At 55.5% G+C, this 15,264-nt stretch overlaps 1 protein-coding gene and 1 non-coding gene across 9 annotated transcripts; both read left to right on the top strand.

Moving 5' to 3' along the window:
• The first annotated feature begins 647 nt into the window (after positions 1 to 647).
• Positions 648 to 721, top strand: TRNAN-GUU (transfer RNA asparagine (anticodon GUU)). Its single transcript has one exon. It is a non-coding gene; the product is annotated as a tRNA-Asn (tRNA).
• Positions 722 to 4,210: 3,489 nt separating this feature from the next.
• On the top strand, positions 4,211 to 15,232 carry PCGF2 (polycomb group ring finger 2). Of its 8 annotated transcripts, none has more exons than XM_073235533.1 (12): positions 4,211 to 4,348; positions 6,032 to 6,155; positions 10,126 to 10,277; positions 10,866 to 10,962; positions 11,277 to 11,332; positions 11,411 to 11,461; positions 11,682 to 11,790; positions 11,968 to 12,022; positions 12,095 to 12,208; positions 12,964 to 13,044; positions 13,566 to 13,674; positions 13,829 to 15,232. In XM_073235533.1, the coding sequence occupies exons 2-12, from the start codon at positions 6,145 to 6,147 to the stop codon at positions 13,906 to 13,908; spliced, it is 915 nt and encodes a 304-aa protein (XP_073091634.1). In that variant the 5' UTR covers positions 4,211 to 4,348; positions 6,032 to 6,144; the 3' UTR covers positions 13,909 to 15,232. The 8 variants fall into 8 exon arrangements, with proteins under 8 accessions (XP_073091634.1, XP_073091633.1, XP_036846769.1 ...); XM_073235532.1 differs by having other exon boundaries at positions 13,825 to 15,232; XM_036990873.2 differs by adding an exon at positions 4,581 to 4,674 and having other exon boundaries at positions 4,229 to 4,348; positions 13,566 to 15,232.
• Positions 15,233 to 15,264: the final 32 nt, after the last annotated feature.

The raw sequence follows: 15,264 nt of genomic DNA, 5'->3' as shown, positions 1-15,264 counted from the left end.
AATGTTGCAAGTGGGAGGAAGGCTAAGCTATCACTCTGATTCCACCAGGACCCGAGACAGGGCTGGTTGGGATAGACGTCAGGAAAAATTTCCAAGTTATAGGTCCTTGAGACTTAGGGAGCTTGAAGGGAAAAGAGAACATGTTCTGATAAGCTTCCACCCACATTAGTGAACTAGTCTCTCAATCTGCTAAGAAATAAGTCCAGGAACTGGTGCTCCTTAGACCACCAGCTTCCTGCAGCATCTGCCAGGTGTGACCACATCTTCCCTCTTGAAATCCTATCCTGTTTTGCGGCTTCAGGGGTTCAGCTGCGAAGGGGCTGTTTAGAGGCAGAAGGTGGTTCTGCTTTTTGGGACTCTCAACAGGTCAACTTCACGTATCCCTATTCTCAGGTCACCCAGAAGGGACCTTACCAGCGGAATTCCCCGTATATAAGATAGATCCAGAGGAAGTCGACAGCGGCCCTCCCAGAACCAATGAAAAAGAGGCGCGCACGTCTGGCCTCTTCCCCTTCCCGGATCGGGACCCTTCCTTTTTCCTTCTGGGTCTGATTTCTTCACCTTTGCTGAATTTCTATCCTGAATCCTACGCCGTCGCCGGCTCACTCCTATTGACTCGGCTCACTGCCACCCTCATAATCGTCGCCGTCTCTGTGGCGCAATCGGTTAGCGCGTTCGGCTGTTAACCGAAAGGTTGGTGGTTCGAGCCCACCCAGGGACGTAGTTTTCTCACTCCTGGTAGAAAAAAGGGAGATCTAAACGTTACTCTCCCGACTGCGGAAAAAAACAAATTTCGTACTGAAATGGCAGAAACAATACTTTTTCTATAGCAAATCGGAGGGTCACTGGGATTAAGAATTCGTTGTTCAGTTAATCATGGGATAATTTCTCCACCACTTTCTTCCACCGCCTACCTCCCACCCCGCCCCCAAGCTGGATTGCTGGAAAGGCAGACAGGTTTTTGTCTCACTGTGCAATACGTTTCAGGTTGCATTTTCCGTAGAATTAAGAATGAATTTGCATTGGAGGTTGGACAGTTTTCCATTGTCTGCCTCAATCCATATTACAACCTCGGAATATTGCATGAGAAAGTAGCGCGATGGACAAAGGCAGGGACATACTAAAGGATGAAGAGAAAGGTGAGGAGAGAACATAGCTAAGATACACAGAGAGAGACCGAAAGACGGGATATGACAAAGAAACAGGCAGGGTGAATGGAAGAAAGACCCTAGGAAAATGAGAAGCAGTTTATACAAGAAGCATCAAGGAAGACAACACCACAATTTTTTTTCTAGAAATACACACCCAGAAGTGGGGAGGGGAATGGGGAAATAGGAGCAGAAACTGACAAAGGACGGAGAGAGGAGTAAGGGACACTGAGGTAAAGACAGTCATAAAAAATCACTGGAGGAGTCTCTCCCTCCTACCATTGTCATCATCTTCAAGGGATCTTATCCTCACAGTGGGTCTTGGTTTGGTATGCGCGGGAAATAATTACCTAGATTTCCCTAGTTCCTGCCCTCTGGAAGCTTCTAGTCTGTAACAGACACAGTGACTTTTCTGACGAGTAGCTGTCAGCTAGGAGACCGCGGGAGGTACTGCAAGTAACCCAGAATTGGAGGAAATCGTTGGCATCTTAACGTCTGCCAGTGGCGCGTCCCGGGGCGCGGGGTGGGAGCCTCCACTTTTATGGAGTTAAGCAGAGGACTCACGCAATTCCTTTCCACATCTGGTCTCTCCCCAAGACTGGGCTCAAAGGAGGCCTCTTATGAAAGCCCTCCCCAGGGCTCACCCCCCCCCATACCCGGTGTTCACAGGGCTGGTGGGGGCAAACCGAAAGGATACACAGCGCCCTGGAAACTAACGAGACAGGTGCCTCTGAGTTTTGCCCCCACCGGCCTATGAGCACCCTGAGCACGAAAGCCCGGCTCATCAACGTTACGTCCCTTGTGCTTAGCGCAGTATTGACGCTGGTCCATGACTGGTGCTTCTTTGTCGGGGGAAACCAGCGAACTTCAGGTGTGAGCAGGATTGGGTCAGAAGGGTCTATGAGAAGCCAGAAAGGTCAGGGATGTGGTGACGGTTCGCCCAAGGTGGAAATCATTAAAATGAAGTTTTAGTGGGTACGGGGGTGTCTTCAGCATGCTCCTTAAGTCTTCTAGTTGGCTAATGACTGGTTTAATAATTGTTTAAGGAACGAGTGAATGAACACACACACACCAGCGATGAGCACAGTGGGGAGCCCCCTCGCGCTCCAGGATTAAAGGCCTTAGTGGGGACTCAAAGGGACGTCAGCCCTCGTCTTAGTAGCTGACATCTTCCCCCCTCCATCCCGAGGCTGCCCAGTGGTGCCCATGTAGATCGTGGGTGCCACTGAGATCTTCCCGAAGCCCTCTACAGGTATCTCTAGCCGGGGATCTTCCAGCTGGAAAGACGTGGCTACCAGGAAGCCCCTGCTGCGCTGAATCTCCCCGCTGCGCGACTGGGGAACAGAGAGGAAGCGCGAGTCTTCCCTGGCAGCGTCCAGGATGCCGACCACATGCTGGACCTAGGGCCAGTAGGCGTGTCCAAGAGCCCGCTCTCCACGAGGGGCTGCGAACTCCCGGTCTCCGCGTGCAAGGACAGGGGAGTAGGTGGCCGGTCCTACCCGGTTCTTCTCCCGCGGGTTCTCAGGCCACCCGCTCTGGGCGGAAATCCCTCCCGCTCTTCTTCTTCCTCCCCGCCCCCATCGGCGGGTGTGGGCTGCAGACTGAAGCTGGGGTCACTCGGCGGCCAGTGTCTGCAGGTCTCTGGGTCGCGGCCAGAGGGTGAAAGCATTCAGTCCCCGGGCCCCATCTTCGGGCCTTCCTGGGCAGCGAGCGAAGTGGGAAGGGGGCGGAGGCAGGCGTCCCGAAGCTTGCCGAAGATTCGTCTCATTTCCTAACTCGAGCCACCCCGTGCCAGTGCGCTTAATGGCGCTTCTGGCCGGATAATTGAGTTCTTTGGAGGGACACAGTGACCATCTCTAATAAATATTGAATAACGAATAAGATACTCGACCGACCTAATGAGACAGGCCTACGGGCGTCGCCGTAACGTAGTATAGATTGGCTTCTCCGGCGCCAGCCTCAGCCTCTCCTCTCAGCTTTTCAGAGCCTCTTCCTAGTTACCTTCTCCCGGGGGGAACCCTTGGGGACAGGAGGCCGAGCGCTGGGAGGGGCCGGCGGCGACGATGGGAGTCCGGCTGGCACCCGCCGGCTTGGCGCTCCCCGGCACCTCCTGCCGCCGCGCCCAGCGCCCAGCGCGATCCGCACACCCGAGGAAAATGCGGGAATCGGCGCAAGGCAGGAAAAAAAGCGCGGGCCCACTTTCGAGCCCCTGCACCTGCTTTTCTAATCCATTCGGTCCTTTCGCATTCGACCGGATTTTTGTGTCCCAGGCCCTGAGCCAGGGTGCCGGTTTCCAGCGTGTCTCCCGATCCGGGTGGCGTTCCATTCTTCGCCCGAGCACGCCGCTCCCCGCCCCCACGAGACCTCCCCCTAGGCCTCTGCCTTGGTTCTAGTTGGTGTGCTCCCCGCGAGGCGCCCCATCTGGGTCCGGGGCACTGCGTTTTAGAGCCGGTGATCCGGCCGCCGAGAGGGGCAGGTAGAGGGACACGCTCTCTCTCACCGATATAGTTATTAATTTTAAGGGAGTGCCACTTAGAGTGAATGAAAATAATCCGGACGCTTGGCCGGAGGCGTCTCTCTCCCCACCCGAGCCCAGCGCCCTTGGTTTAGGCCGAGGCGTGCAAGACTGCAGAGCCACATTTCAGCCCCGTCCTCATTTCACCATCTTCCAGGAGCCCCAGGTAGGGGCGGGGACCACAGGATCAGGGGGTGGAGGGCGCGCACATATTTGGGGGAGGAAAGGGGTTAGTTGCAGAGGGAAACATAAGAGGACCCATCCTCCAGGATCAAGGACTGTTTGGGAAGGGTGAGTCGTATCCAAGTTTGGGGGGCCCAGCACCCGGTGAGGGGGTGCCTCGTTAGCCTCTCCCCTCCTCCTTTTCCCCTCTACGCAAACACCCTGAAGGAATGAGGTCACGTGGGTGAGTAGTGGGCGGGACCTACTCTTGTCTGGAGGAAAAAAGCCATTTTGACTCTCCCCCCCTCCCAAGCCCCGGTCCCTCCCCTCCCCCCTCCCCTCCCTTCCCCTCCGCTCCCCTCTCTCCCTCCCACCCCGAGCCGCTTTCACAAACTCCTTTCTTACCGTACGTTTCTCCCCTCCCGCCGCCAGAGCGAGCGACACGGCTGCGGGCCCCCTCCCCTCCCTTCCCTCCCTCCCTCCCATCCCCCCCTTCCCGAGACCCACCGGACCCCGAACCCAGGTAAGCGGAGGCAGACTCCCCTTTCCGTTCCCTCTCCTACCCCGTACCCATCTGGGATTGGGCTGGGGGGGCCGGTGCATCCTTTACTAACCCTGGTGGGAGTGGGGAGGCTCCGGGCTGGGCCTGCTGCTCGCGTCTCCGCCCCACCCCCGCCAGCCCCTATCCTAGCTGGTCCGGTCCGCCTTTCTTTCTCCCTTTTTTCTCTTCCCTTTTCCCTTGCCTCCCTTCCAAGATGGCCGAAGTGGATTTCCCCTTTTAACGGTTTGGCGTCTCCCTCGACCACCGCCTCTTTGTGCCGCAGCCCCCTCGTAGGACCTGCTCCCGAGGTAGCAGGGGGAGGGTCCAAGGCAGCCGCAAGGGCTTTGGGACTCTGCGCTGGGGCGGATCTCTGGCCCCCTAACCCTCCCCATGAACCAGAGCACCCCCCGGTTCTACTCTGCTTCTCCTTTCGGTCTGGGGAGGGGTCGCGCTCTGCTTCTTTCGTGGGCACTGGGACGTCGTAGACGCGCCAGGACTTGAGGCCGGGAGGAAGAGGACATGCTATTTTAATTGCTGCGGGGCCGGGCGGGGGCGCTATTCCCTGCCCGGGTCCCCATCCTCCCCGGCACCTCCCCCAGCCGGTCCCGTTCCCCTCATCCCAGTGTGGGAGCCCCGCCCCCTCCCCAGACCACCTTAGCAGAGCCTCTCTCCGGAACACCCCTCCTTGGGCCCCACCGAAAGTTTGGCTTTAGGGAAGGTAGGAGCGGTCACCGGGTAATTGGGGTCCCTGAACCTCTGACTCGGGCCCCAGGGGAAGCCAGGGCGGAGGGGGTAGAGAGGAGATTGGGGGAAGATGTTTCGTGATATTTCCTATCGCCAGCGGTGGCAGGACGGGTCTGACCAACCCTCTAACGCTGGGGAGCCGGGCTGTGCCCCTCTCCCCAGGCCCTGCTCCTAGCTCTGAGGGTTTGGGACCTCCCCGCGAGCAGGCACCCCTGCCCCCTCCTGCCTCCACGGGGGGCCCAGGCGCGCCTCTCCCCCTCCCCCACCACCCCCATCTGCCCAGAATTGCTCCGGATGCTTGGGGTGGGAAGGAGGCGGCCTCGGGGTGTTGAAGTTGCCTGTACATATTATGGAAATGTTACCTCGCGCTCCCCCTTGGCATTATCTCTCCGATTACAACCACACACACGCACACGCATGGTGCCTCAGTTTCCCTAGGCCTCCTTGTCACGGAGGGATGGGGGGCTTTCCTGCTTGTTTCCCACTCCGTTGTCTCTTACTCCCATGCTTCTTTCTCTGGGCCTCTTGCACAGTTTGTATCTGTTCTGAAACTCTTAGTTTCTCCTTCCTCCCCCTCTCCACTCTGTTCCAAGGTGTCAGCACTTGGGGAAGGAGCATAAAGCCAGCTCTGTTGCAGCTTTTTGATGGGGAGGTTTCCCCAGGGGTTCCCTGGTTTGGAGTTGGGGGTTGAGGTCTTAGAGCTAGCTGTCTTTGGAATGAGACAGGAAACAACCCCCAGGTGAGACCTGGGACTCAGGATTCAGGTCAGAGTAGCTGGCTGGGGTTCAAAATCTTTGCAGGACTGGGCAGGAAAGGGGGCTCTCTGCTGCCCCTCGCCTTGCCTGAGAGATCTTGTTTGATGGAGCTGCTGCTCTGGGAATGGAGAGAACCTGAACAGGAAGAGGTTACATCTTTGTGCAGGTTAGATGCCCACCCCACTCCTGCAGCCTCTGGCCCCCAGAGCGAAGGTTGGGAGCTGCACTGCCTTTGTTACCAGAAGACTTATGTTATAATTTTCCCTGGGTGGACCAGGGATGCACAAAAGGTTAGTGTGTGTTTGCAGCTCTCCATTCAGGTAGGGATGTCAGACTGTGCTTCTGGGGTGGGTGGGGTGGCTTGTACATCTGGCAAGTGAGGGCCTGGCTCTGGTCTGGCTGAATGTGTGATGGGGTATATCTGGCCTGGTGTGTTTCTGTGTGTCTAGCAACGTGTCTGTCTAGCTGTGTGTGTGTGTGTAGTGTCTGTCTGGCCTGGTGTGTTGTGTAAGGGAGAGGTGGAGGGGGTGTGTCTGGCTGCATGTGCATATGTCTGTGTGTATCTGGCAGTGCGTAGCTCTGTGTGTATATTTTGGGTTTTGTCTTTGTTTGATCTTAGGAAGCTGAGAGGTGGGAAAGGGAGGGAGGGTTGAATGAGCCCAGCTTCAGGAAACTGGAGGACTTTTTGATGCTGCTAGGGGTTGGGGGAGGATGACATACACACACACTGATCTTTGTCCCAGTCAAGGATCAGGGAACATTGAGAGTTTGACAGTGTCCCCAGGCAGACCCCCCGGGACCTTCTCCATGCAGCCGGGAGAGGAATGGACTCCCGGGACCCAGTACCACGAAAGTGGGGTCAGATGATTAGCCTCTGCCCCCTCTTCCCACTTCAAAATGAGAGTGTGTGTTCATGGTCATGTGTTGGCCAGACTTTAACCCCCTCCTAGAAGGTTCAGTGAGTGGTCTTCCAGGGAACCCAGAGCCCTGCCTGCTACCTGCCTGGGTGAAGTCAGGCCAGGGCTATTTGTTCCTCAGATGAGTGGGGAGCCTGGCCGGCTGTCACTGTGCAAAGTGCACTTGAACAGGAGTCAGGCAGTTTCTAGTCCTAGGATGGCCTCTGCATCACTGTGTGACCTTAGACAAGTCATTTCTTTCTGAGTTTCTTCATCTGTAAAATGAAAGGATTGGCCAAGATGCTTTCTAAGATCTACTTTACCTCTCCATTTCTAGATGTCTGGATGTGACCTTGAGTGATGTATCCCAAGACCTGGAGATTTCTAGTGAGGAGTTGGGCTAATGTCATGTGTAGGAAGAAAGGCAGAGCAAAGAATGTTGTAGCTGGGCATCTGAATGAGCAGAAGGGACCTCTGGGTTATCAGAAACTGCATCTTGTTGCAGGGGAACTTAAAGAAAAGTATTGGGTAGAAAGCCTTACTAGGCTTGCAGGGAAACCTGAAGACTTTAAGGAGATTTTAAGTTAGTAGGGGAAACACAAATGCCAGTCTTGAATGGCAAGGAAGAGTTGGGTTGGGGAGTGGGGAGCTGATAAGCTCTTTTCCTGCCACTTGAGCCGAGACCCAGGGCCCCAGGGGCCAGGTGCATGGGCTCCCCAACTATCATACCCTTGCAGAGACAGTGGTTTGGGGACAGAAGATACTGAAGGACTTGGCCCCCAACTGGGAAAAGGTATTGGGCATGGGAGATAGTGTTCAGGTCTGCTGTGGAGATACGGTGGGGACCGACTCGTTCAAGCCCCTAAAGGGCGCTTCCAAATGGCCCTTGGCCTCCCTTTCTGCTTCTGGGGATTTGTCTCTCTCGCTTCCTCCCTCAGGCTGTTCCCATCTCCCAGGCTCTTCTTAAAGTCCTGACATCTGGAGGGCCAGCTATCCATCACCCCTCTTCCTCTTTCACACAGCACACCAGGCAGTTGCAGCGGGAGGAATTGGGTGTCAGGTGTGGGGCCCTTAGGCCTAGTTGCGGGGGGTGGGTAGGGAGGGGGTACAGTGGGGGAACAGAGCTCCTGTTTACAGTTGTTCTTGGCACCTGCTGGCAGGGCCCTGCAGGTAACCATGGCAATCAGGTGAGGAACCAATCAGTGTGTCTCCCCACCCCCAGCCCCAGAGGTAACAGTCTGAGGCACCTGGGGATGGGGTGGGGGGAAGCAGGGAGTGTGGTAAGGGTGCTTATTTCTTAAAGGGGAGAAGAAGGAACATTTCATTCAATAAGCACCACAGTTCTTTCCTTCACCTAAGCAGCTAGGAAGGAGCTTGGGGGGTAGTCTTGGTCTGAATTCTCACAAATGTTTATGGAAGTGAGAGGGTGAAGGTCACGGATGTTTGCCTAGGAGCTCTTGTGTGTTGAAGTCATAGTTTGCCTGGCAGGTGCTGGATGGGAGTTCTTAAGAGCAAGTGTCTATTTTGAAAACAGTGAGTGTGTGAATGTGAAGACTGAGGCAGTGAGAAGTGCCTATGTGTGTGCATATATGGCATGTGTACGTGAGAGGGAGAGTAAGAGAAGGGGCTTTCTCAGTAGCAACCTGGAGCCCTGGCATTATCAGACCCCCAAATGTTTTGTTTCTGGCTGTGTGTGCACATAGATGCATGTGGACACGGGACAAGCAGTCACACGAAGTGCCTTTGGAGGCCCAGATGGCATGTACATATCTAGTGGGTATTACACTCAGAGAGAATGCCGCTTGGAGTTTGTTCTGTCCTCTGGATGGTTGTAATAATATTTGGGCATCTTGCCAGGGACAGGGTTTCTATGGAAACCGCCAAACAGTGGAGTAACCAGCAAGCTTTCTGCATAGTTGTGAAGGGGGGACCCTATGCCAGCAGGGCCTGCCCAGGCTGCCCTATGTGGAGCAGGAACCCTTTTCCTTCCTGCAGCTCTAGGCCACTGCATCTCTGCTGGCTCTCTGGGCTTGCTGGTTCCCTTCTGTCTGCCCTGCAACGTGGTGTCTGTCCCACGTGTGGCCTTTGTGTCTCTCCATCCCTTTTGGTCTCTGGCTGGCCTCTATTGGTTGTTTGGGTCCTGGCCAAACTCATCCTGGGGTCTCTATAGAAACTGCTGATCCCGGCTGTGAATTTCTGATCCTAGAAAACCCCATGTGATGGCTTTAGAAATCTTTCTGGGAAGGAGAGGAGGGTGTATGTTGTAAAGGAGCTGTGGGGCTTGGCCACTCTCCCATGCTCCACCCCTTGGGCTCTTGCTCTGGGAAAGAGGCCATCCCTCCTAGGTGCAGGTTTGATTTTTATACCAAGAAGAAAGCCCATCAGCCAATCCAGGTCCTGGCTGGGTGCTTGACTGGGCTGCAGAGAGAACTCTTTGCCCAGCTTTGCCAGGCATCTCCAAGAGCCTGTGGTCTGTCACTGGGCAGCCTGTGGATAGTTTGCAGACGGGAGCCTGGGGGTGGGTGGGGCAGTTCTGTGTGTGATCCGGGGGACTCGCGCAGGTGGGCTGTGTGTCGGGGCACGTGGCAGCATTCCTGTGGAGAGGGCAATAGCAGTCTCTTGGCCCGGGCTCTTTGTCATTACCTGCAGAGTCCAGGTAATGGGGTTGGGCTGGAGCTGTGTGTTCCCCGCTCCAGGCATGTTAGGACTGCCCTCAGTAGTTCCTGCCTGAGCACCAGGCCTGGCACATGCATGGGCAGTGTATGGTGGATTTCCACAGAGCTGCTCCAGGGCCAGGGAAGGATGCAGAGCCAGAAGGGCAAGTGATGGGGTGCTCCCGTCAGACTTAAGGCAGTCTGTGCCACAGTTTCCAAGGAAGGCTTCTTGGAGGAGGAGTGATTGGATGGATGGAGGGTAGGACAGAGCAGAAAAACCAAGTTAGGGGCTTTGAGTTTGGTAGATGGGTCTATGTTTTCTCCTAGCTCCTAGTATGCATTTGAGTGAATATGGATTGGGATTGGGGAGTTTTCTAAGAACTCTGCTCTCTTCCATTTGCCTGCCTCCCCACATCCTCTGGAGAGTTAGGTAGTACTTCCTGTGGTCTAACCTCAGTCTTTCCTGCTGCTCCTGAAATGGAGCCTACCTTTTGCTCAAGTCACATGAATCTCCAGAGGCCCTGGCACCCAGTGAACACTCAAAGGGGGCCAGAAAGAAGCACCTGCATGCATGCACCCAGTCAGGGCTTGAAGGCAGAGAGGAAGGGTCTCAGGCTGGGGGAGAGAGGTTGTTTGGGGGGCCAGGTGGAGTGGAGAATGGGAAGGGGCTCTCAGATCTCTGGGTTTCTGATTCTACTTTGATTTCCCAGGGTGACTCTCCCCAGTCCCCCTGCTCCCCACCCCGGCATCATGCATCGGACCACACGGATCAGAATCACAGAGCTGAACCCTCACCTCATGTGTGCCCTCTGTGGGGGGTACTTCATCGATGCCACTACCATCGTGGAGTGCTTGCATTCCTGTGAGTTCAGTGGAGGGGGCTGCCCCGGGGAAGGCAAGAATACAGGCCCACAGAGGTCTGTGTGTCTGGTAGGGGTCCCAGGCAGGTCACAGAGGCTGCCTGGGAGGGAGGGGAGGCCAGCGGTCTCAGCCCCGAAGTTTGTTTTAGGGACCGTGACCTGAGATTTCATTTCTATCCTTTATATTTCTGTGGCTGAAATTGCACCCCATGGAGATGGAGCTGCCCCTTGTGTGCTCTGTGACCTTGGTGGCAAGGGTCAGGGACCCTGGGAGTGCCTAAAGGCGGGGTATTGTTCTGTACTCCACTGGGGGACTTGGGACTTGGGGCTCACCTTATGCATGGTACATGACACTGGCCACACGCACACACGCACACACACAGACTCCCAGGATCTGTCCTTCCCCAGTGGTGGATATGGGTCAGTTGCCATCTATGTGAGGCATGGTCATGTTGGGCCTTTGAACAGGCCTGAACTGTGGAGACAGGGTGGAGAGGAAGGAGTACCTAAATCTGAGCAGAGGGCCTGGGGGTTGGTCCCGGATTAGGAAGGGGGCTCTGATTCTCCTTCCTCTCTCCACACCCTCCAAGTCTGCAAAACCTGCATTGTGCGCTACCTGGAGACCAACAAGTATTGCCCCATGTGTGATGTGCAGGTCCATAAAACCCGGCCGCTGCTGAGCATCAGGTGGGCCTGGCCGTGCAGCCCCTGCCCTTGCCAATCCTGTGGGTCAGCTGCCCTCTGTCCCTCAGCCCTTTTGCTTCCTGTAGCCAAGGTGGCAGATAGGGGAGAAGCACTGGGTGTGAACCTAAGGGCCCTTCCCTCTCTGGGTATATCCAGCTTGTCATAGGTGGAGAAATACTAAAGGGGTAAAGATAGGCATACAGGGATCACAAGGCCTGGGCCCTGGGAATAAGGAAGGGAGGTGGGAAGTGGTGTCCCCTGCCTGGGAAGATCAGGGTGAGGCGTTCACTGACAGGCCTCTGTACGTTTTTTTCCAGATCAGACAAAACCCTGCAAGACATAGTCTACAAATTGGTCCCTGGGCTTTTTAAAGGTATCTACACACCCTTCTGCCCAGTGCCCCTCACTTCCCAGCCTGTTGCTCTCTCCTCACCCTGCTTCCCTCTTTCAGATGAGATGAAACGGCGGCGGGATTTCTATGCAGCGTACCCCCTGACAGAAGGTGGGTGTGTTTTTGTGTCCACTTGTGTGTGTGTTCCCAGCTGGGACCACGTGAGTGTGTCACTGCCCCAGGCACAAGGGCTGGATGCACTGGGCTGTCCACCCTCCACTCACCACCACGCTGCCTTCCCAGCCTGCAGGACGGCTGGGCTCACCCCGCTGAGCCCCCCGGTCCTTTCCCCCATCTGAGACCAGCCCCTCAGAGCTCTCTCCTTCTACAGTCCCCAATGGCTCCAATGAGGACCGTGGAGAGGTCCTAGAGCAGGAGAAGGGGGCTCTGAGTGATGATGAGATCGTGAGCCTCTCCATCGAGTTCTATGAAGGCGTCAGGCAAGTCTGACCCATGCCTGGTCCTTTTGGGACCCTAGGCTGGGTTGTCCCCTTTTCCCACTTTGGGCCTATTCCCTTGGGAGGAAAGGGTACCTCTGGGAGGGCCTTCTGGATGTGTGCATTAGGGGTCCTGCCTGCTGCAGGCTCTCCCTAGCTTCATTCTTTGTCCTCCCCCAGGGACCGGGAGGAAAAGAAGGGTCCTCTGGAAAATGGGGATGGGGACAAGGAGAAGGTGAGTGCTGGGTCCTGCGAGGAGTAGAATGTGGCCTGGGAGAGAGTGCCTGGGGTGGACCTCAGGCCTTAGGTGCCTCCCCTGCAGCAGACGGGGGTACGCTTCCTGCGGTGTCCAGCAGCCATGACCGTCATGCATCTTGCCAAGTTTCTCCGCAACAAGATGGATGTACCCAGCAAGTACAAGGTGAGCCCCTGAGCCCTTTCAAAAAACCAGTGTCTGTAAATCTAACAGTCTGTGCATCCCAGCCAATTTGGTCCAGGGCCGGCCAGGCGTCACCAGAGCCTGTGTGGTTGTATAATTGAACTTAAGTAGAAGTTAAGTTCTCCCACACTCAGGAGAAAAGGATGCTTTGGCAGATTACTTGAAACCCAGATGGGGCGTCTATTGAAGCCAGGGTGCAGAGTCAGGTTTTAAAGCTCCCCACATGATTCTGATAACGCAGTAATAATTGGATCCACCGTCCTAAAGCCTTGATAACCAGTTAAATCAGAATCTTAGTGGGGTGAGATCTAGGCACTGGTATTTTTTTTTTAAGTTCCCTGGGTAATTTTGCTGTGCAGCCCGGGTAAGAGCCAGTGCTTCACGAGCTCCTTCTCACCTGGCCTTTCTTTGCCTGTTAGCTCCTCTGGGGGACCTGCCAGAGATGTAAGGGGACCCAGACAGCTGTGTGGATAGATGGCTACAGGGCTGGGGGTTAATGATGTAGGTATTTTTCTCTGGATCCCTTCCTGCCTGATAAGAAGGAGTTATGTTGGGACAACTCTGATAGGAAAGTCAAGTCCACCATGAAACCCCAGAGTACTGAGGGACCACCTTCAAGTCTACCCTCTCTATTACCCTACCACCTACCCCACAAGACTCCTAGCTTGGAGCCTCTGCCGGACGGCTAGAGCCTTAAGCCTGGCCAGGCTCATGGTGTCCTCCTCTTCCACCTTCAGGTGGAGGTTCTGTATGAGGACGAGCCACTGAAGGAATACTACACCCTCATGGACATCGCCTACATCTACCCCTGGAGGCGGGTAAGGCCGGCAGTGTGGGGTGGTGCAGGTCGGGGGGCAGGCCTGGGAAGGACCCCTGCAGGGTCTGGCACTGGTCTGTGGCCACAGTGACGTGGCCATCCTGCTCTAATCACTGTTCATCCCTTGTCCCATGAGCTGGTCGTGCCCAGGGCGGCCTGCCACACCAGGTCAGCCTCCAGGCCGTCTTTCGATGATGACCTCCCACACTCAGGAGAAAAGGACCCTTTGGCAGATTACATGCCCTGATTTGGTGTCAGAGGGGCTGGTGACTGTGGAGGATAAATGTCGCTTTGCTGCTTTTCTGCCTTCCTCTCCTCACCTCTGGTCTTAGACGTTCTCTCTGCCTCTCTGGGTGTCTGTCTCTGGCCTTGCTCTCGCAGGTTCGCTTTGCCTGTCTCCTCTCAGTCTTTCTGAACCCCTCCAGGGCCCAGACCTTCCTTTTCTTCCTGTTGGGCACTGTGGGTGAGGTGGGTGGCTGCCTGCTCAGCCTCTTCTCTTTAACCCCTACCCTCTCCTTGCAGAACGTCCCTCTCCCCCTCAAGTATCGTGTCCAGCCGGCCTGCAGGCGGCTCACCTTGCCCACAGCACCCACCCCCTCCGAGGGCACCAACACCAGCGGGGCGTCCGAGTGTGAGTCAGTCAGCGACAAGGCTCCCAGCCCTGCCACCCTGCCGGCCACCTCCTCCTCCCTGCCCAGCCCAGCCACCCCCTCCCATGGCTCTCCCAGCTCCCACGGGCCCCCAGCCACCCACCCTACCTCCCCAACTCCCCCTTCGACAGCCAGTGGGGCCACCACAGCTGCCAACGGGGGCACCTCGAACTGCCTGCAGACATCATCCTCCACCAGCAGGGGGCGCAAGATGACCGTCAACGGAGCTCCTGTGCCCCCCTTAATTTGAGAAAAGGGACCCTCTCCCTTCCTTTCCAGCCATGCCTCTCCACCCCTCCACTTTTTCTGGGCCCTTTTTCCACCTCTTCTACTTTTCCCAGTTCCTCCCACCTTAGGGGTGGGGGGTGGGTTTTATAAATAAATTTATATATATATGTACATAGGAAAAACCAAATATACATACTTATTTTCTATGAACCAACCAGATTAATTTAAATGCCACAGGAAACAAACTTTATGTGTGTGTGTATGTATGGGGGATGGGGTGTTCATTCTTAGGGGGTCTTGTGTGATTTGCTCTGCTCTCTTTTTGGGGGTGCCAGGAAGAGGGTTGGAGGGGCTACTTGAAACTCAGTAAAGCTCTACCCCATCCTATTCTGTTTCCCAAGGCAGATGGGGTGTTAGGGGGCCCTACCACCCAGCCCACAGAACTTTTGGCACAAGTCTAACTGGCTGTGTATGGGGTCTACCCTCTTTCTCACCCCATTTTGGCCTGCTGTCCTGCCCTGACCAGTTCCCCTACCCCCATTACTGAATGTCCAGAGAACTTGCTAAGACAGTGCCTTTTTACAAATGCAGTTTATCCCCTGGGTCTGAGGAGCAAGTGGGTGGTGGAGATTGCATCTCCCTAACCCACTCCTCTTACAGTGGAAACTTTGTGCAAAGAATATAGTTCTGCCTTTTTTTGTTTTGCTTTTTTTTTCCTTGTGTGTGGCCTTTGCATCATTTACCTTAGGGAAGAGAAGGTTCAGGCCACTGGAGGCGTCCACTGTGGCTTTAGAATTGTGACCTGCTTCACCTGCTTCTGCCCCCTGCCCCCACCCAGGAACCTTATTTGCAAGGCTGGTGGTAAAGTCTCATGGGGGCTTGGAGTGGAGGTTAACCTCAAAACAAGCTCAGACCCCAGATTTTGGCAAAGGCGAAACATCCCTCCAGTCCCTTCCTCACCCCCAGCTGAGGCCAAGTCAGGAAAGCGGCAGAGGCATCTAAAAGCACAAGGAGACACAAACCTGTAAACTGTGACCTTAGCTCTCTTCCGAGGTCAGCACACCGCGCCCTGAGGGGCAGACCCCAAAAGATCCCTTCCCACCTGTTTTTTTCCTCCAATGTACATAGATCAGAGTGGAGAGGAGGTGAGGAGGCAAGACTGTATCACAGCCTGGGTGTTTGGGGTTGGGAGCCCTCCAACAGGTTTGTCGTGTTTGCACCTTGTCCTGTGTCTGAGGCGCTGTGGCTGTACCCTGCTCCTGCCCTGGGACATTTGTATCTCCTGGCTTTGTAATAAATCTGCTCACTCTCCAGAGCCTGTAGTTCTTTGGGGGTGGAGGGAG

Source organism: Manis javanica, chromosome 4 (assembly GCF_040802235.1).
Source record: "Manis javanica isolate MJ-LG chromosome 4, MJ_LKY, whole genome shotgun sequence".
NCBI classification, from domain to species: domain Eukaryota; kingdom Metazoa; phylum Chordata; class Mammalia; order Pholidota; family Manidae; genus Manis; species Manis javanica.
The sequence above is the reverse complement of the archived record's forward strand: the minus strand, read 5'-3'. Positions and strand labels throughout refer to the sequence as shown.